General features: G+C 45.7%; 1 protein-coding gene across 1 annotated transcript; it reads right to left on the minus strand.

The window, feature by feature from the left end:
- Positions 1-481: 481 nt before the first annotated feature.
- Positions 482-20,404, minus strand: ostm1 (osteoclastogenesis associated transmembrane protein 1). The gene is made up of 6 exons (XM_033021963.1): positions 19,863-20,404; positions 10,236-10,350; positions 6,832-6,929; positions 4,937-5,062; positions 2,989-3,154; positions 482-924 (listed from the first exon to the last, which is right to left on the minus strand). Exons 1-6 carry the CDS (start codon positions 20,343-20,345, stop codon positions 875-877), a joined length of 1,038 nt encoding a protein of 345 aa, XP_032877854.1. The 5' UTR covers positions 20,346-20,404; the 3' UTR covers positions 482-874.
- Between the last annotated feature and the right edge of the window lie 1,854 nt (positions 20,405-22,258).

Here is a 22,258-nt window from a genome sequence, read left to right on the forward strand (position 1 = left end):
AGAACAAAAATGATTGAAGAAACAAAAAAAAAATTTCACTGAGTCTGGGAAGTGCATGGTTAAAGTCATCTTGGAGTTACGAGGAACTGCAGACACTGGATTCTTGAGCAAAACACAGAGTGCTGGAGGAACCCAGCAAGGCAGCATCTGTGGAGGGAATGGACAGGCAACGTTTTGGATCACAATCCTTCTTCAGACCCGAAACATCACCTGTCACAAAGTGCTGGAGTAGCTCAGTGGGTCAGGCAGCATCTCAGGAGAAAATGGATGGATGATGTTATGGCTCAGAACCCTTCTTCAGACCCAAAACGTCATCCATCCATTTTCTCTAGAGATGCTGCCTGACCCACTGAGTTACTCCAGCTCTGGGGTGGGAGATTGCAACCTTCACGTGGTCCGCCCTGTTTCAATGTATGCAATGAACCTGGCGTGCACAATCAAATAAGATCAAATAGAACAAGTTGTCCTACAACTTTAGGCTGTGCACGCCTTACGCAAGAAGACTCCAGCACTTTGTGTTTGTCTTCGGTATAAACCAGCATCTGCAGTTCCTTTTTACGCATTCCCTCCCCAGATGTTGCCTGGCCTGTTGAGTTCTTCCGGCGCTTTATGTTGCATCTCCAGTACCTTGTTTCCACCAGTAACAGCTTATTTGGTGAAACAGCGACAAGTAGAAGCACAAAGAGTAATCTGAACACTTCCAAAGTGCAAATTTCCAGTAGATATTATTTCTTAAATACTTATAAAATAATTAAAACGAGGGTGTAAAGGTGCAAATTCTTACAGCTGTTACAAATCCTCAGCCGTCGTTCTGTGCACAACCAGATTGCTGGGCAATGTTGACATTTCAGCCAACTTTTGGGGAAGTCTTTTTTCAATGTGTGAAGCTGCTGCTGCTACTGTTGCAATGTTTCAGGCGTTTGGCTGCAAATAAACAACACAGGTTAATCTCTCTAGTTACTTCACACACACACACACACGCGTATATGTGAGTGTGCGCGCGCACGCGTATATGTGTGTGTATATATATATATATATATATATATACACATATATATATACACACACACATATATATTATATATATATGTATACACACACAGGCAGGCAGACAGACAGACATTATATATATATATATATAGATATATATATATATATATATATATAGATGTATTCACTGGAATTTAGAAGGATGAGAGAGGAATCTTATAGAAACATATAAGATCATTAAGGGATTGGACACGCTAGGTGCAGGAAACATGTTCCCGATGGTGGGGAAGTCCAGAACCAGGGGCCACTGTTTAAGAATAAAGTGAAGGCCATTTAGAACTGAGATGAGGAAACACTTTTTCACACAGAGAGTTGTGAATTTGTGGAATTCTCTGCCGCAGGCAGTGGAGGCTGATTGACTGGATGCTTTCAGAAGAGAGTTAGATAGAGCTCTAAGGGCTCGCGGAATCAAGGGACACACACACACACTTACATACATATATAATATATATACGCACACATAGTGGCGGCGTGACTCACTGTTGCAGCGGCCCCTACAGCCTGTCTGTCTTTTTTTTATTTTTTGTCTAGTTAAATGTAGTTGTTTGTGTTTTTTAATAGTGTTTTTAACTGTGTTTATGTGGGGGGCGGGGGGGGGAAGGGGGAAACTTTTTTAAAATCTCTTCCCTGTACGGGAGACCCGACCTTTTTCCTGTCGGGTCTCCGTTGTCGTTGGGGCCTAGCATCGTGGAGCGGCCTCCAGCTGGAACGACCTGGGGGCTCCAGTCACGGAGCCTGCGGAGCTGCGGACTTACCATCGTGGGGATGGCCGGCATCGGAGCGTGGGGAACGGTGGTGACTCGCTGCTGCGGCCCGACCACATAGCTCGGAGGCTCCAGCTACAGCCGCAGGTCCGGTGGACTGTCGGGACATCGGGAGCTCGCGGGTCCGGGAGAGTAACCGCTTTCCGGAGCTCCCGCAACGCAACTTCTCCAGCCCGTGTCGCGGGGTTGGAACGACCCGGAGCGGGGCCGTACATCACCCCGCGCGGCTTAATGGCCGTGGGACATTCGAACGCCCGCCGGGGGCTCCAACTTTGTGACATTTAGACCGGGAGCGGGGCCGTACATCGCCCGGCGCGGCCTAAAATGGCCGTGGGACTTATCGTCGCCCGCCTGGGGCTTGGACATCGGGAGAGAAATGGAGAACAGGGGAGAGAAAAGACGTTGCCTTCCATCACAGTGGGTTCACTGTGATGGATGTTTCTGTAAATTGAATTGTGTGTATGTCTGTAGGAAATTGTCTTTGTTTGTATGGCTGTGGAAACAGAGTTTCGTTTGAGCCTCACTGAGGTTCAAATGACATGTAATAAATATTGTATTGTATTTGTATTGTATTGTATATATGTGTGTGAGTAACTCAGTGGGTCAGGCAGCATCTCTGGAGAAAAGGAATAGTGACGTTTCTGGGCGAGACCCTTCCTCAGACCATGAACGATCTCTTGAAGTACCTTGATCCGATATCTATTCCCTTCCTCGAGGGATGCTGCCTGAGTATGCTGCGAATGAGTAACTCCAGCTTTTTTGTGTCTATCTTTGGTGTAAACCAGCACCTGCAGGTCTTTCTTACACATGTAGTAGTTAGAATTAAAGGAAATTCTTTTAGGAAGGAGATGAGGAGGAATTTATTTCGTCACAGGGTGGTGAATCTGTGGAAATCATTGCACAGAAGGCCGTGGAGGCCAAGATTGAATATTTTTACGGCAAGGATAGATTGATTCTTGATTTGTACGGGTGTCAGGGGTTATGGGGAGAAGGCAGGGGAACGGGGTTAGGAGGGTGAGATAGATTAGCCATGATTGAATGGCGGAGAAGACTTGATGGGCCGAATGGGCTAATTTAGCTCCTTACTATTGACACATAAATAAGAGATCAATAAAAGCTTGCTACTGTTTGGCCTCAGTCGAAAACGGATGCTCGGAGAGTGGCTTGTACTCACGCTCTATAAGTTTCAATTTCTTCTGCTCAGAGTGAAGGAAGCTGCTGAGATAGAAGATAACCGGTAGGAAAAGCAGGAATGTTGACACGGCGATGACTGGGATCATGTCGCTACAGCGGACCGTGCAGTTGTAGGTTATGCTCCACAGCTGTCGGGTCAGGTTCATCTGAAAGCAGCAAACACAGGAAAATTATATTTACAAAGAATGATAAAATAAATGCGATAACATGAGTAGCCTTTAGACAATAGACAATAGGTGCAGGAGCACCGCCATTCAATGTGATCATGGCTGATCATCCCCAATCAGTACCCCGTTCCTGCCTTCTTCCCTTATCCCCTGACTCCGCTATCTTTAAGAGTCCTATCTTGCTCTCTCCTGAAAGTATCCAGAGAACCGGCCTCCTCTGAGGCAGAGAATTCCACTCATAACTCTCTGTGAGAAAAAGTGTTTCCTCGTCTCCGTTCTAAATGGCTTACTCCTTATTCTTAAAGTACTTTGCTTGGTACTTATTCAAGTACTTTGCAAAGGCATTTAGGACGTAGCTCAGTACAGAAGATGCAAGGGAGTGCAGATGCTGGAATCTCGTGTCGAATAACAAAGTGCTGGAGAAACTCAGCGGCTCAGGCAGCATCTCTGGAGAATGCAGCACGGTGGCGCCGGGGTAAAGTGGCTGCCTCACAGCGCCAGAAACTCGGGTTCGATCCCGACTACGGGTGCAGTCCTTGTGGAGTTTGTACGTACTCCCTGTGGGTTTTCTCCGGGCGCTCCGGTTTCCTCCCACAATCCGAGGACGTGCAGGTTTGTAGGTTAATCGGCTTGGATGAAATTTTAAATTGGCCCTAGTGTAGGATAGTGCTAGTGTACGGGGTGGTCGCTGGTCGGCGTGGACTCAGTGGGCCAAAGGGCCCGTTTCCGCGCAGTATCTCTAAAGTCTAAAGTACTGCCAGCATTTTCTACTTGAAGATAGACGCAAAACGCTGGAGTGACACAGCTGGTCAAGCTGGGGTCTGAAGAAGAGTCTCAACCCGAAACGTCACCTATCCCTTTTATAGACAATAGACAATAGGTGCAGGAGTAAGCCAATTGGCCCTTCGAGCCAGCACTGCCATTCAATGTGATCATGGCTGATCATCCCCAATCAGTACCCCGTTCCGGCCTTCTCCCCATATCCCCTGACTCCGCTATCTTTAAGAGCCCTATCTAGCTCTCTCTTGAAAGCATCCAGAGAACCGGCCTCCACCACCCTCTGAGGCAGAGAATTCCACAAATTCACAACTCTCCGCGTGAAAACGTTTTTCCTCATCTCCGTTCTAAATGGTCTACCCCTTATTCTTAAAACTGTGGCCCCTGGTTCTGGACTCCCCCAACATCGGAAACATGTTTCCTGCCTCTACCATCCTCTGTTATCAGGCTTCTGAACGGTTCTTCCATAAGCGAAGATACTGTCACTTCTACCCCATTGCGGACATTGGACTTTGTCTCTGGAACTGATGCACTACAAGGTTCTGCACTCTGTATCTTGCACCTATTGCACTTGCGATTGGCTTGATTGTACTTATGTATAGTATTCTCTGATTTGTTGATTGTCTCTCTCTTGAAAGCATCCAGAGAACCGGCCTCCACCGCCCTCTGAGGCAGAGAATTCCACAGACTCACCACTCTCTGTGAGAAAAAGTGTTTCCTCGTCTCCGTTCTAAATGGCTTACTCCTTATTCTTAAACTGGTGCTGGACTCCCCCAACATCGGGAACATGTTTCCTGCCTCTAGCGTGTCCAAGCCCTTAACAATCTTTTCTCCAGGGATGCTGCCTGAGCTAGTTCAGTATTTTGTGTCTATCTTTGGTGTAAACCAGCAACTGCAGTTCCTTCCCTCACACTTTCTACTTGAGGTTGTTCTAAAGGGCTTTAGCAGCAGAACAAAGGACACTAGTGGTTTCACTGTACTTACTGCATCAATGATGTCTATGCACAGTCTGTTCTCCTTTTCCAATCTAATGTAGCATTCCGTCAAATTGATGTAAGAACCTTTACATTTAATGCAAAGATCCGAATAGTTGCTGGGGACTGCGTGTTTCTACATATAAAAAAACAAATATATTAGTTCAGCAGGACAACAGTTCAGACAAGCAGATTATTGGCCTGAAGACCATCAACATGCTTGCGTGAGTTCACATGAACACAAGGCCAAAAATGGGCAGATGATAGGAAATAGGATGACCAAAATGTTTATGCATAAAGCACCAAAGCTTCACAAGTTATAGGAGAAGAATTAGGCCATTCGGCCCATCATGTCTAGTCCACTATGGCTGATCTATCTTTCCCTCTCAACCCCATTCTCCTGACTTCTCCCCATAACCCCTGACGCCAGTACTAATCAATAATCTGCCACTCTCCACCGTAAAGATATCCATTGTCGGCCTCCTCAGGTGCCTGTGGCAATGAATTCCACAGATGCAACACCCATAAGGGTGGTACAGTGGTACAGCGATAGAGTTACTTCCCTACAGTGACAGGAACCCAGGCTTGATTCCGACAATGGGTGCTTGTCTTTATGGATATTGTGCGTTCTCCCCGCTATCTTCGTGGGTTTTCTCCAAAATCTTCGGTTTCCCCCCACACTACAAATATGTACAGGTTTGTAGGTTAATCGGCTTAGTATAAATGTAAAATTGGCCCTAGTGTGTGTTGGATAGTGTCAATGTGCGGGGATCGCTGGTCAGTGCGGACTCGGTGGGCCGAAGGGCCTGTTTCTGTACTGTATCTCTAAAAAAAAAAGCAGCATAATTCACATCATGAAGTCTCAAAATTAGTATGTAATGGCACGAAGTTACGATCATGTCTGAACCTTAAAAATCATAGCCCCTTCTTTTTTATTTTGATTTCAATTGGAGAGTATCCTGTCCTGGATATCATGCACTCTGCACAATCTCTCCACCCTCAAATACATCGTAATAAGCGAATGAATATTTCAGTATCACCTCTGTTGAATAAAATAGATTTTCGATGACAGTTGTACAGCTTTCCCTTTGATCCAGCTATTGTACTTGTGTTTGGCTTGATTCATGAATCATACTATTTGATTTGATTGAATAGAATGCAAACAAAACCTTTTCACATTTTATCTCGGTGGTGCCACGGTGGATTTGGGACCCAGGTTCCATCCTGACTACGGGTGCGGTCTGTACGGAGTTTGCACGTTCTCCTCGTGACCTGTGTGGGTTTTCTCCGAGATCTTTGGTTTCCTCCCACACACCAAAGACGGAAAGGTTTGTAGGTTAATTGGCTTGGCGTTAATTGACCTTAGTGTGCGTGGGACAGTATTTTTCATGTCCCCCACACTAAGCGCGGGGATCACTGGTCGGTGCGGACTCGGTGGGCTGAAGGGCCTGTTTCCGCGCTGTATCTCTAAACTAAATCACGAGAGGAATAGATCGGGTAGAGTCGTTTACCCAAAGTAGCGGAATCGAGGACCAGATGACATGGGTTCAAGGTGAAGGGGAAAAGATTTAATAAGAATACGAGGGGTAACATTTTCACACAGAGGGTAGTGGGTGTGTGGAACAAGCTGCCAGAAGAGGTAGTTGAGGCTGGGACTATCCCATCGTTTAAGAAACAGTTGGACAGGTAGAGGGTTATGGACCCAGTGCAAAGCAAGTGGGACTAGAGTAGCTGGGACATTGTTGGCTGGAGTGGGCGAGTTGGGTCGAAGGGCCTGTTTCCACACTGTATTACTCTATGACTCTCAAACTAAATCTCGGTACACTGACAATAATAAACCCAAACCTAAACCGAAAATCTCATAGATAAAAGCAGAACAAATGTTTTTTTTTGTAAGCAAGTTACCGAAGAATAAAATTCAAAACAATTCAGAGATTCATTCAGCATCTTGTTAAAGATGATGGTATCAATGGATGGCGCTGTTTTGTTTTCATTTAAGCAAGCTGTTCAAGGGGGAGAAAAAGGATATCAGATTAGCAAATGAAAATTAATAGTTTAGTGGAGTTATATCTAGCAATTTCTTTAAATAAAAAAATCACAGAAAACATTTTAAACCAAGATTGCAACAGAAACATTTATAAATTTAAACTAAGGTTAACAAATAAGTAACCTGAAATCAAACGCTACCTAATCTTGAATTATTGTCAATCTGACTAAACGCCTTGTGCCAAAAAAACAAATCTTATTAATTCACTGCCTTGGTTGCAGTAAGGGCTTTGGGATTGTTTTGTATTTCTGCACTATATAGTTATTTTTGTTTACAGATTTAAAAAAAAAACCTATGTAGTCACAGGGGAGAACGTACAAACTCCATCCAGGCAGCACCCGTGGACAGGATTGAACCTGGGTCTCTGGCGCTGTGTCACTGTGCCACCATAACCTCTTTTCATGGACTTGGGTAATTGGTTGTTATAAGTATCAGGAGCAGAATTAGGCCATCAAGTCTCTTCTGCCATTCAATCATGGCTCATCTTTCCCTCTCAACCCCATTCTCCTGCCTTATCCCCATAAGGTCAGAATTAATAGGAGGAGAATTAGGCCATTGGGCCCATCGTCTACTCCACCATTCAATCATGGCTGATCTATCACTTCCTCCTAACCCCATTCTCCTGCCTTCTCGCCATAACCACTGACACATGTAGTAATCAAGAATCTATCTATCTCTGAAGAAGGGTTTCGGCCCGAAACGTTGCCCATTTCCTTCGCTCCATAGATGCTGCTGCACCCGCTGAGTTTCTCCAGCACTTTTGTCTCCTTTCGATTTTCCAGCATCTGCAGTTCCTTCTTGAACATCTATCTATCTCTGCCTTAACAATAGCCACTGACGGCTTCCATAGGCTTCTCTTTCACCACCCTCTAACTAAGGAAATATCCTTCCTAAAGGAACATCCTTTCATTCTGAGGCTGTGACCTATAGTGCAAGACTCGACCACTAGCGGCAGCATCCTCTCCACATCCACTCTATCCAAGCCTTTCACTATTTGGTACGTTTCAACGAGGTCCTCCCTCATTGTTCTAAACTCCAGCAAGTACAGGCCCAGTGCCGTCAAATGCTCACCATATGTCAGCCTGGGATCGTTCTTGTGAACCTCCTCTGGACCACCTCCAGTGCCAGCACATCCTTCCTCAGATATGGTGCCCGAAATTGCTCACAATATTCCAAATGCAGCCCTACCAACACCCTATAGAGCCTCAACATAACATCCCTGTTTTTGTACACGAGCCCTCTTGAAATATATGCTAGCATTGAGTTTGCATTCTTTTTCGAGTCGACTTGCAGATTAACTTTTTGGGAATCCTGCACCAGCACTCCCAAGTCACTTTGCACCTCTGATTTCTGAATTCTCTCCTCATTTAGAAAATAGTCTACGCCTTTATTTCTGCTACCAAAATGCATGACTCCACACTTTGCTACACTATATTCCATCTGCGACTTTTCTGCCCACTCTCCCAACCTGTCCAAGTCCTTCTGCAGAGTCCCTGCTTTCTCCACACTAACTGTCCCTCCACCTATATTTGTATCATCCGCAAACCTTGCCACAAAGCCTTCAATCCTGTTTCCAAATCATTAATATACCAACGTGAAGAGTAGCGGCCCCAACATAGGCTCTTGCGAACTCTGCTAGCCACTGGCAGCCAACCAGAACCCCCCTCTTGAATGTCATAAAAACTAAGGAGTTGATTGTGGACTTCAGAAGTGCACAACAACCGAGGACATACATGCCACTGGAGATAAATGGGGCCACTGTGGATAGGGTGAGCTGCTTTAAATACCTGGGAGTCCACATCACAGAGGATCTGACATGGACGACACACACTGGTGAGTAAGGCAAGGCAGCGCCTTTACCACATCAGGCAGCTGAGGAAATTCAGAGTCTCTCTGAGGATCCTTCATTGCTTCTACTCTGGGTCTGTAGAAAGCATCTTGTCCGGCAACATCACAATCTGGTTTGGGAACTGCTCTGCCCAGGACAAAAAGGCTCTGCAGAGAGTAGTGTGTTCGGCCGAACGCACTATGGGGACTACTCGCCCCCCCTGCAGGACCTATACACCAGGAGGTGCAGATCCAGAGGCAGCAACATTATGGTGGACCCACCACCCCAGCAATGGACTGTTCCAACTGCTACGGTCAGGCAAACGCCTCTGCTGTCATGCTGTGAAAACAGAGATGATGAGACGGAGTTTCTTCCCACAGGCTGTCAGGACTGTAAACTCTTATCTCACCAGGGACTAATTTACTGTACTAATTTACTGTTGTGTTGTGTCTTTTTAAAATTGTTGTTTTTTTTCTAACATGTAAATACTGATTCTGTTCTATTCTGTTCTAGTTTTTGCACAATCTGCAGGCATTGCCACTTTCATTTCACTGCACATTTTGTATGTGTATGTGACAAATAAACTTGACTTGTCCCCCCCTCCCCCCCCCCCCCTTTATTGCCACTCTTTGTCTTCTTCTATCCAGCCAACCTGCTATCCATGCTAGTATCTGCACTTTGATACCATGTCATAGAGTAATACAGTGTGGAAACAGACACTTCGGTCCAACTCGCCCACACCGGCCAACAATGTCCCATCTACCCTAGTCCCATTTGCCTACGCTTGATCCATAACCCTCTACCTGTCCAACTGTCTCTTAAATGATGGGATAGTCCCAGCCTCATCTACATCTTCTGGCAGCTTGTTCCATACACCCATCACCCTCTGTGTGAAAAAGTTACCCCTCGGATTCTTATTAAGTCTTTTCCCCTTCACCTTGAACCCATGATCTCTGGTCCTCGATTCCCCTACTCTGGGTAAAAGACTCTGTGCATCTACCCGATCTATTCCTCTCAGGATTTTCTATACCTCTATAAGATCTCCCCTCATCCTCCTACGCTCTATGGAATAGAGACCCAGCCTACTCAACCTCTCCTTATAGCTCACACCCTCTAGTCCTGGCAACATCCTCGTAAATCTTTTCCGGATCCTTTCAAGCTCTCATCTTCCCGGGTCTTTGGCACCGTAAGGCAATATCTCTGCCGCTGCGACCCCTGGCCGCCCAGTTGGTAGAGCGGATGCCTCACAGTGTCAGAGATATGGGATAGAACTAGTGGGAACCGGTGATCAATGGTCGGCGTGGACACAGTGGGCGGAAAGGCCCGTTTCCACGCTGAACTAAAACAAAAATGTTGGGCATGAATAGAAAATGGCTGAATCAGCACAGCTCATGTTAAAAGGAACCCAACAATGTTGAAAGAAAGCAAGCATACCATCACACTGGGAATCAGTCCACATTTGTTGCAGAAAGTTACGTGTCTTCAGCACTATCTGCAAACGATCCGATCTCAAAAGTTGTCTTGAACAACTCTCATTCCCCGCATCTTTCTGAAAAAGCCAAAAGTTGGTCAATTACATAAATTCACAGATAGAATTTGATTAATGGAGCAGCACAAAATTGCTTCAACAGCCTAAGTATTAATTTCCATTCATAAGTCCATAAGGGGCTAACGATATTTCAAAGACGTTTCCTTAACTATGGCCTAATAACGACAAAAAAATTAATACTCAAATTTTGGAAACAGACAACCGTCCCTTCAGTGAAGATGTGGATCACAGACATGTCCGAGACACTAAATTTGGAAAACATTAGGCTTGTCGTGGCGGAAAAACCAGATCAATTCTTAAGTCATGGACACCCTTCACCGAATTCTTACAACAATAGTATGGTGAAACACAAATTTAAATCCGATGCTGGGTTGGGTAAGGCGGGTGGGAGGGACGAGGGGCAAGGTATATCTCCACTCTTCTTTTTCTGTTTTTTTTTAATTTCTATATCTTTCTACTACACTGTTTTGGTGGTTTAGGGGATTTTCTTTTGTTCTTCTTCAATCTACCTTTTCACTTTCAACTTCTTGTTTTCTCTTTCTTTTCTTTTATCATTTTCATAATTTAGGTAATAAGGTTAAAAATGAAGCTGTACAATAATTGTATAATTTTAGATGCCGAATGTTTTAACTCTGTACAATTGCTTCTAATAAACATAAAATAAAAAATTAAATTAAAAAAAGTCCATAAGTGATAGGAGCAGAATTAGGTCATACACCCATCAAGTCTACTCTGCTATTTAATCATGGCTGATTTATCTTTCTCTCTCAGCCCCATTCCCCTGCCTTCTTCCCTTCAGTATATGTTTAAGAAATACCAACTTAACAAGTCCCCTCATCCCTTCCCCTAAGCCTTTCCACTCGTCACATTAATATCATGTTTCATGTATTTTTTATGAATGTTGGCAGATCAATTTCCCTCCTGGGATAAATAAAGTTCTATCGTATTGCATTGTCAGTTAAAACTTTTGGAAGTACAGGCGCTGTATGGAATTAGAAGTGGCAGTGCATCAATCAAAATCACAGCTCCAGAGCCGCTAACAGAGAACGAGAGTCTTCTACAGAAAATGCAAGTACACTCGAATGAATGGGTTAACATATGATGAACGTTTGATGGCACTGGGACTGTACTAGCTGGAGATCAGAAGGATGAAGGGGTACCTCAATGAAACTTACCAAATAGTAAAAGCCCTGGACAGAGTGCATGTAGAGAGGATGTTTCCACTAGTGGGAGAGTCAAGGACCGGAGGTCATAAACTCAGAATTAAAGGACGTTCCTGTGGGAAGGATACGAGGAGGAATTTATTTTGTCAGAGGGTGATGAATCTGTGGAATACACTGCTACAGAAGGTTGTCGAGGCCAAGTCAATGGATATTTTGAAGGCAAAGATAGATTCTTGATTAGTTCAGGTGTCAGGGGTTATGGGGAAAAGGCAGGAGATTGGGGTTAGGAGGGAGAGATAGATCCGCCATGATTGAATGGCAGAGTAGACTTGATGGGCCGAATTATATAAATCTGATCCTATCACTTATGAACATAGAACAGTACAGCATAGGAACAGGCCCCTTCATCCCACAAACTTTGTGCCAAACACGATGTCAGGTTAAACTAATCTCCTCTGCCTGCACATGATCCATATCCCTCCATATCTATGTGCCTATCTAAAAAGGACACAAATTGCTGGAGTAACTCAGCAGGTCAGGCAGCATCTCTGGAGAACATGGATAAGTGACGTTTACGGTCGGGTCCGAAGAAGGGTCCTGACCCAAAACGTCACCTATCCATGTTCTCCAGAGATGTTGCCTGACCTGCTGAGTTACTCCAGCACTGTATCTTTTTTTGTGAGCCAGCATCTGCAGTTTCTTGTATCTACATTTTTATGCCTATCCAAAAGCCTCTTAAACGCCACTATAGTATCTGCCTCCACCACCACACCTGGCAGCATGCTCCAGGCAGCCACTACTCTCATTATAACCTTGCCCGCACATCTTGCTATTGAGGGAGTGCAGCGTAGGTTTACAAGGTTAATTCCCAGGATGGCAGGACTGTCATATGCTGAGAGAATGGAGTGGCTGGGCTTGTATACTCTGGAGTTTAGAAGGATGAGAGGAGATCTTATTGAAACACATAAGATTATATAAGGTTTGGACACGCTAGAGCCAGGAAACATGTTCCAAATGTTGGGGGAGTCCGGAACCAGGGGCCACAGTTTGAGAATAAGGAGTAAGCCATGTAGAACGGAGACGAGGAAACACTTCTTCACACAGAGAGTTATGAATTCTGTGGAATTCTCTGCCTCAGAGGGATGTGGAGGCCGGTGCTCTGGATACTTTCAAGAGAGATCTAGATAGGGCTCTGACAGATAGATAGCGGAGCAAGGGGATTTGGGGAGAAGGCAGGAACGGGGTACTGAATGAGGATGATCAGCCATGATCACATTGAATGGCGGTGCTGGATCGAAGGGCCAAATGGCCTACTCCTGCATCTATTGTCTATTATCTCCTTTAATCTTTTCCCCTCACCACAAAGCTTTGCCCACTAGACTTTTGACATTTCCAAACTGGGAAAAAAAGTTGTCTACACCATCTTTGCCTCTGATCATTAACTTGCTGCAGCTACTACAAATACATATTGCCAGGAATGGCCGGTCAGCTTCACAAGCAGGTTTCTGGCTGTAGCTGCATATTACTTCTGAACTTTCAGGAAAGCACATGGTTTCCCTTATTGCTCAATTTTCATTAAATGGAGAAATAAAACATATTTCCGAGTATTTTGTAGTCTCAACTCTTTTCCTGTTTAAATTTAGTTTTAGTTTTAGTTTAGAGACCCAGCCTGGAAACAGGTCTCTTCGGTCCACAGAGTCCGTGCCGACCAGCGATCCCCGCACATTAACACTATCCGACACTCACTAGGGACAATTTACAATTTTACCAAGCCAATTAGCCTACGGACCCGCACGTCTTTGGAATGTGGGAGGAAACCGGAGCTCACAGGGATAACCCACACAGGTTACGGGAAGAACTTATAAACTCCGTACAGACAGCACCCATAGTCAGGGTCGAATCTGCCCAGGACATGCACGACTAGGAAATTCTGACCATGTCTGTACTTCCACACTATTAGAAAATTATTGTGCATTAATTGGGCTTACGAACTCAGACTGTACTCGAATATGTCCTTTCATGTGGGTGGTGGGTGTATGGAACAAGCTGCCGGAGAAGGTGCATGGATAGGACAGGTTTAGAGGGATACAGGCTAAATGCAAACAGGTGGTACTAGTGCAGATGGGACATGTTGGTCAGTGTGGGCCAGTTGGGCCGAAAGGCCTGTTTCCACACTGTATGATTATGATTCTATGTTATCACTGTGTAAATGGATACTATCAATCTTATGGGGGTGTCCCACAGTACGAGCTAATTCAAGAGCTCTCCCGAGTTTAAACAAAATCAAACTCGTGGTAAGCACGTAGAATGTACGTTGCGGGTACATCGGAGCTCGGGACATCTCTTAGCGGCTCGTAACGCTAACAGCAGGTACTCGGGAAACGAGGTAAGCTCGGGAAGATTCGTGACGATTTTTCAACATGTTGAAAAATGTCCACGAGAGCCCCGAGTACCGACGAGCGGCTATTACCGTAAATCTCCGAGTTCCAATCAGGGGAAACTCGGGAGAACTCTTGAATTAGCTTGTACAGTGGGACAGGCCCTTAAGATTCAAAGTGACAGACTAAAGATAAAGAAAAAGTTTAAAACATAAACATTTTATATTTTACAGAAAGTGGGGTAAAATCTAAAACTCCAAGAGTGTGGTGAAAACAAAGTCAAACAGAACGTTCAGAAATGAACTGCAGAGGCAAATAAAAAAGGGAAATGGGACTGCCTTGATTCTGTAACAAGAGCTGTGGTAGAGTTACTGCCTTACAGCACCAGACACGGTGAGTTACTCCAGGAGTGTCAGTTTGTGTAAACCAGCTTCTGCAGTTCCTTGTTTCTAGAGTTCTCCAAATGTAGCCTTATCAACGCTTCAGGTTGTGACCTTTCATTGAAACTAGAACCAATTCACTTTGATAAGATGCAGTATAATGTGGATAAATGTGAGGTTATCCACTTTGGTGGCAAAAACAGGAAAATAGACTATTATCTAAATGGTGGCCGATTAGGAAAAGGGGAGATGCAACTATGCGTGTCACCAGAAAGAGGAATCCAGGCGAAACATCTTACAATATACTTGGTGCCACCCTTGAAGAATCCAAACAAACCAAGTATCTTGGCATCAAATTGCAGAATGATCTGCGTTGGAATGGTCAGACTCATCATGCAACGGTGAAAGCAACAGGTGTCCTAAACTTTCTGAGGCGCAACTTTCATCATTGTTCAACTTCTGTCAAGGAGAAGCTATACTTCACCCTCGTTAGACCTCATTTGGACTACGCAGTTGCAGCATGGGACCCATACACAAATAAATACATTTCTTCCATCGAACGTGTCCAAAGACAGGCAGCTCGATTTGTTACTAACACCTATGAGAGAGAAGCGAGTGTCACCAAACTTCTGAATTGACTGGTCGGGGTGGAACCCTCTCCAAGACAGACGTGAAGCTCACCGTTTGACCTGTTTTTACAAAATGTTAAATGGTCAGCTCGACATAGATTACAAGACCTACACCAAACCCAAACCAATTAGGAGCAGACGAGGGCATTCGATCCAATTTGTGATCCCAGCTACAAAGACAGATGTGTACAGCAATTCGTTCTTCCCCCGCACAATTAAAGCATGGAATAATCTCCACCCAACTATAGTTACCCAACCAGATGCAACTAAATTTAAAGTAGCTCTTTCTTCCCAATAACCCTTTCTGGCTTAAGCCCTCCCTTCACCACCTCCAGTTTAAATTCCATTTTGAATATTTTGGAGGACCAAGAAACCAAGAACGAGACCTGGGTGTCATGGTACACCAGTCATTGAAAGTAGGCATGCAGGTGCAGCAGGCAGTGAAGAAAGCGATTCATAGCAAAATGATTTGAGTATAGGAGCAGGGAGGTTCTACTGCAGTTGTACAGGGTCTTGGTGAGACCACACCTGGAGTATTGCATACAGTTTTGGTCTCCTAATCTGAGGAAAGACATTCTTGTCATAGAGGGAGTACAGAGAAAATCACCAGACTGATTCCTGGGATGTCAGGACTTTCATATGAACAAAGACTGGATAGACTCGGCTTGTACACGCTAGAATTTAGAAGATTGAGGGGGGATCTTATAGAAACTTACAAAATTCTTAAGGGGTTGGACAGGCTAGATGCAGGAAGATTGTTCCCGATGTTGGGGAAGTCCAGAACAAGGGGTCACAGTTTAAGGATAAGGGGGAAATCTTTTAGGACCGAGATGAGAATTTTTATTTTTTCACATAGTGAGTGGTGAATCTCTGGAATTCTCTGCCACAGAAGGTAGTTGAGGCCAGTTCATTGGCTATATTTAAGAAGGAGTTAGATGTGGCCTTTGGGCTAAAGGGATCAGGGGGTATGGATAGAAGGCAGGTACAGGATACTGAGTTGGATGATCAGCCATGATCATATTGAATGGCGGTGCAGGCTCGAAGGGCCGAATGGCCTACTCCTGCACCTATTTTCTATGTTGCTATGATTACAATTGAGCCATCCACAGCGTAGAGGAGATTAAGAAGAGCACAGTTAAAGTAAGAAATGCTGCTGTTGGAACTAGCATATACTTCGCGAGGCACTGCTCAGATTGAATTAGCTCGTACTGTGGGACACCCCCATAAGATTGAGAGTTTCGCATTTGGAGTATTGTGAGCAGTTTGGGCCCCATATCTGAGGAAGGATGTGTTGGCGTTGGAGGGTCCAGAGGAGGATTACGAGAATGATTCCAGGAATGATTGGGTTAACATATGATGAGTGTTTGACAGCACTGGGCCTGTACTCGCTGGAGTTTAAGATGAGGGGGGACCTCATTGAATCTTATTAGAAAAATGAAAGGCCTGGATAGAGTGGATGTGGAGAGGATGTTTCCACTAGTGGGAGAGTCTAGGACAAAGGGGCATAGCCTCAGAATAAAAGGATGTAATTTTAGAAAGGAGATGAGGAGGAATTTCCTTAGTCAGATGGTGGTGAATCTGTGGAATTCATTGCCACAGAAGGCTGTGGAGGGCATGTCAATGGATATTTTAAAGGTGAAGATTGATAGATTCTTGATTCGTAAAAGCCCTGTCCCACGGTACGAGTTCATTCCAAGAGCTCTCCCGAGTTTAAAAAAAAATCAAACTCGTGGTAAGCACGAAGAATGAACGTAGCGGGTACGTCGGAGCTCGGGGACATCTCTTAGCGGCTCGTAACGCTAACAGCAGGTACTCGGGAAGACTCACTAATGGCAGGTAAGCACGGAAAGACTCATGAAGATTTTTCAACATGTTGAAAAATGTCCACGAGAGCCCCGAGTACCGACGAGTGGCCATTACGCTAAATCTCCGAGTTGATATATATAACCATATAACAATTACAGCACGGAAACAGGCCAACTCGGCCCTTCTAGTCCGTGCCGAACACTTATTCTCCCCTAGTCCTATCTACCTGCACTCAGACCATAACCCTCCATTCCTTTCCCGTCCATATACCTATCCAATTAATTTTTAAATGATAAAATCGAACCTGCCTCCACCACTTCCACTGGGAGCTCATTCCACACAGCCACCACTATGAGTAAAGAAGTTCCCCCTCATGTTACCCCTAAACTTCTGTCCCTTAATTCTCAAGTCATGTCCTCTTGTTTGAATCTTCCCTACTCTCAATGGGAAAAGCTTATCCATGTCAACTCTGTCTATCCCTCTCATCATTTTAAAGACCTTTATCAAGTCTCCCCTTAACCTTCTGCGCTCCAAAGAATAAATACCTAACTTGTTCAACCTTTCTCTGTAACTTAGTTGCTGAAACCCAGGCAACATTCTAGTAAATCTCCACTGTACTCTCTCTATTTTGTTGACATCCTTCCTATAATTAGGCGACCAAAATTGTACACCATACTCCAGAATTGGCCTCACCAATGCCTTGTACAATTTTAACATTACATCCCAACTTCTATACTCAATGCTCTGATTTATAAAGGCCAGCACACCAAAAGCTTTCTTTACCACCCTATCTACATGAGATTCCACCTTCAGGGAACTGTGCACATATTCCTAGATCCCTCTGTTCAACTGCATTCCTCAATTCACTACCACTACTGATCTCCATGTACGTCCTATTTTGATTTGTCCTGCCAAGATGTAGCACCTCACACTTATCAGCATTAAACTCCATCTGCCATCTTTCAGCCCACTCTTCCAAATGGCCTAAATCTCTCTGTAGACTTTGAAAATCTACTTCATTATCCACACCACCTATCTTAGTATCATCTGCATACTTACTAATCCAATTTACCACACCAGATCATTGATGTACATGACAAACAACAGTGGACCCAACACAGATCCCTGTGGCACCCCACTCGTCACTGGCCTCCAACCTGACAAACAACCATCCACCATTACTCTCTGGCATCTCCCATTCAGCCACTGTTGAATCCACCTTGCTACTCCACCATTAATACCCAACAATTGAACCTTCTTAACCAACCTTCCATGAGGAACCTTGTCAAAGGCCTTAGTGAAGTCCATATAGACAACATCCACTGCTTTACCCTCATCAATTTCCCGAGTAACCGCTTCAAAAAATTCAAGAAGATTAGTCAAACATGACCTTCCAGGCACAAATCCATGTTGACTGTCCCTAATCAGACCCTGTTTATCCAGATGCTTATATATATTATCTCTAAGTATCCTTTCCATTAATTTGCCCACCACTGACGTCAAACTAACAGGTCTAATATTGCTAGGTTTACTCTTAGAACCCTTTTTAAACAATGGAACAACATGCGCAGTACGCCAATCCTCCGGCACTATTCCCGTTTCTAACGACAATTGAAATATTTCTGTCATAGCCCCTGCTATTTCTACACTAACTTCCCTTAATGTGGAATATCCTGTCAGGACCTGGAGACTTATCCACTTTTATATTTTTCAAAAGTGTCAAGAGTTTGAATCAGGGGAAACTCGGGAGAGCTCTTGGAATGAACTCGTACCATGGGACAGGGTTTTAAGGATGTCAGGGGTTAAGGGGAGAATGGGGTTGAGAGGGAAAGACAGATCAGCCATGATTGAATGGTGGAGTAGACTTGATCAGCCTCCGCTACCAGCCTTGGAGGGCATTTACCACACGGTGCCTCAGGAAGGCCGTCAGCATCCATAAAGACTCCTCACACCCTTGTAATGGACTGTTCGAACTACTTCCCACCGGCAGACGTTACAAGGCCTTCTACGCCTGCACCTCCAGATTCAGGAACAGCTTCATTCCCAGAGCTATAGCGGCTGAACCGGCCTTGCTGAGTGCCCCCCACCCCCATGAACTGTCTCCCTCAGATGGTCACGTCGCACAGACACATCTGCACTTTAGTCTGTTTGAACTGTTTTGATTATTTTACTGTTTTAATGTTCTTTTTACAACCATGTTCTCGGGGTATCTAAATCTAAATGTTATTAGTTATTTAAGTTATGACATCGGATGGAAGCTGCATACCAAATCTCGTTGCAGTTATGTTATTATTATTATTATCGGCCGAGTGGCCAAATTCTGCTCCTGTAACTTATGAACTTATGAGTAGAAGTTTAAAAGAGTGGAGCGAATGTAATGAGTGATTGCAGATACGCTTATGGGACCAGCATGCAGAGTGGCGCCAGGCTTGGGCGCCATCTTGATCGGGAAATGTTTATGTCTGATCTCCAATACAGTATTTTGCCTTCATAAATCATTATTAAAATTGTAAATTGTTATAGCTAGAACAAATCCTTGCGGGTATTCACAGATTGTATCTACTAACATGCATCTTTATTCTATGCCTCCTGCGTTTCAGCCTATTGTCTGTCCAATTCAATTTTGGCTTTAGAGATACAACATAGAAACAGGCCCTTCAGCCCATCGGGACCACACCGACCAGCGAACACTGGCACTATCCTACACACAAGCAACAATTTACAAGGGAAAATATATTGAAGCCAATTAACCTGCAAACCTGCACGTCTTTCGAGTGTGGGAGGAAACCGGAGCACCTGGAGAAAACTCACACGATCACAGGGAGAACGTACAAACTCTTAAATGTTGGGATAGTCCCTGCCTCAACTACCTCTGCTGGCAGTTTGTTCCATGAACCCACCACCCTTTGTGTGAAGATACCCCTCAGATTCCTCTGAAATCTTTTCCCGTCACCTTGAACCTAAGTCCTTTGGTCCTTGATTCCCCTATTCTGAGCAAGAGGTTCTGTGCATCTTTTTGTGTCTATCTTCCGAAGGGCCGAATGGCCTACTCCTGCACCTATGTTTCTATGAAGGACAGATGGAGCTCACAACGGTCCATTGTTGGCTGTGGGGAAGGTGATAACGAGTGCTACAGCTCTGCCCCTTTATACGTACTGAGAGGTTGGCGAAGGCATCCCAGAAGTGATGGAAGTGCGAGCTGCACCTCTCGCAGATCCGCACCGGCCGGGCGTTATTCACGGCGCAGCGGACCACGGCGGACGAGGCGTCCCCGAAGTGGATGAGCAACTGCCGGCATATCTGGCTCACCGCCTGCTCCTGCAGCACCTCCAAGCTGCCGCTCATCCAGCCGGCGGCGGCGCTGTCGGACACCTCCCAGTCGCCGGCCACCCCGCTCATCCAGCCGGCGGCGGCGCTGTCGGACACCTCCCCGCTGGCGCTAGCGGCCGCTGCGCTCCGCACTTCCCTCAGCCCCGGGCTGATGGGCCCGTCCTCGCCGCCCCACCGAGCCGGCTCCCAGCTCCTCACCACCACCGAGGCGGCGGCACCATGGCTGTACTCGGATGAGTTGTGGTCGCCCAGGGCTGCCCGGAGGAGCAAGGCCAAGCAGAGGCCGCTCCACAACACGACGCCCACCATTGCTCCGGCTCCGACACGGACCCACCGCGCCTGCGCGCACCGGCACAGTCACGGACACTCACTGCGCCTGCGCGCTGCCCACTCCACCACGGACACTCACTGCGCCTGCGCGCTGCCCACTCCACCACGGACACTCACTGCGCATGCGCGCTGCCCACTCCACCACGGAGTAACACTGCGCCTGCGCGCTTCCCACTCCACCACCGACACTCACTGTGCCTGCGCGCTGCCCGCTCCACCACGGACCCTCACTGCGCCTGCGCGCTGCCCGCTCCACCACCGACACTCACTGCGCCTGCGCGCTTCCCGCTCCACCACGGACCCTCACTGCGCCTGCGCGCTCGTTCCCCGCCGACGTGGGCGGGGCTGGCGGCAATGACGTATCCGCCCATGCGTCACAGGACATGATCAGCTGCCAAGGTCCTCTGTCTCCCTGGACGCTGCTCGACCAGCTGAGTATTCCCAGCATCTTCTGTTTTTATTTCAGATTTCTAGCATCTGCAACCATTTGATGTTCAGCACCAACACTGTGCCCGTCCTATCCTCTTGTATGTTATACAAAGAACATTATAGCACAGAAAACAGGCCCTTCAGCCCACAAGGGTGGCACGATGGTGCAGCGGTATCTGGATCCGGATTCTGGATCTAGATCTGGATGTAGTATGCTGAAAAGCTCTAAATAGAGCTTCATTCAGCACTGGACGATTTATACTGGACAATTTTTACATTTACCAAGCCAATTAACCTACAAATCTGTTCGTCTCTGGAGTGTGGGAGGAAACCAAAGATCTCAGAGAAAACCCACGCAGATCGCGGGGAGAATGTACAAATGTTATACAGACAGCACTCGTAGTCGGGATCGAACCCGGGTCTCTGGCACAGCATTTTGCAGTAAGGCAGCAACTCTACAGCTGCGCCACCGTGATATCAATCCTGACTATAGGTGCTGTCTGTAGGGAGTTTGTACATTCTACCCGTGACCACGTGGGTTTTCTCCGTGTGCTCCGGTTTCCTCCCACACTGCAAAGACATACAGGTTTGTAGGCTAATTGGATTGGTATAATTGTAAATTGTCCTTAGTGTGTAGGATAGTGTTAATGTCTGGGGATTGTTGGGCGGTGCAGACTCGGTTGGCCGAAGGGCCTGTTTCTTGTGCTGTACCTCTAAACTAAATGTCCACCTCCAGTTTAAATTCCATTTGGAATATTTTGGAGGACCAAGAAACCAAGAACCATGCCAAACATAATGACAAGACCAATTATTATCAGCCTGCACAAGATCCATATCCCTCCATTGCCTGCATATCCATTGAGGTTGTGGTCTACCATATATACCAGTCACAGTCACACCGCATGGTAAGAGGACCTTCAGCCCAACTCATCCATGCTTACCAAGGTGCCCCATCTGCATTAGTCCCATTTGCCTGTGTTTGCCCAATATCCCTCTAAATCTATCCTATCCATGTACCTGTCCAAATGTCTTTTACATGCTGTTATAATATAATGCCTCGACCACCTCCTCTGGTAGCTCATTCCATATATCCAACACCCTCTGAGTGAAGAAGTTGACCCTGATATATTTATTAAATTTGCTCCATCTTAAATCAATATCTTCTGGTGCTTGATTTTCCTAATCTGTGTAAAAGCCCATGTGGATTCACTCGTTCTATTCCCCTCATGATCTTATAAGCTTCTATAAGATCACCACTCAACCTCCTACCCTCCGAGGAATAAAGTCCTAGTCTGCTCAACCTCTCCCGAGGTCAGGGCCGCGAATCCAGGCAAAATCATCGTTAATCTTCTCTGCACTCTTTGCACCTTAATGAAATCCTTCCTGTAGCAGGGTGACCAAAACAGGCCGGAATACTCCAAATACAGCCTCACCAATGTCTGGTACTACTGGAACATAATGTC

This window comes from Amblyraja radiata, chromosome 5 (genome assembly GCF_010909765.2).
Source record: "Amblyraja radiata isolate CabotCenter1 chromosome 5, sAmbRad1.1.pri, whole genome shotgun sequence".
NCBI lineage: Eukaryota > Metazoa > Chordata > Chondrichthyes > Rajiformes > Rajidae > Amblyraja > Amblyraja radiata.

Coding starts and splice junctions, on each gene's coding strand:
- ostm1 (XM_033021963.1), bottom strand. CDS start 20,345: ATGGTGGGCGTCGTGTTGTGGAGCGGCCTCTGCTTGGCCTTGCTCCTC. Junction 10,351..19,862: donor ATGCCTTCGCCAACCTCTCA/GTACGTATAAAG, acceptor TGGCTTTTTCAG/AAAGATGCGGGGAATGAGAG. Junction 925..2,988: donor GAAATTGAAACTTATAGAGC/GTGAGTACAAGC, acceptor GTTTATTTGCAG/CCAAACGCCTGAAACATTGC.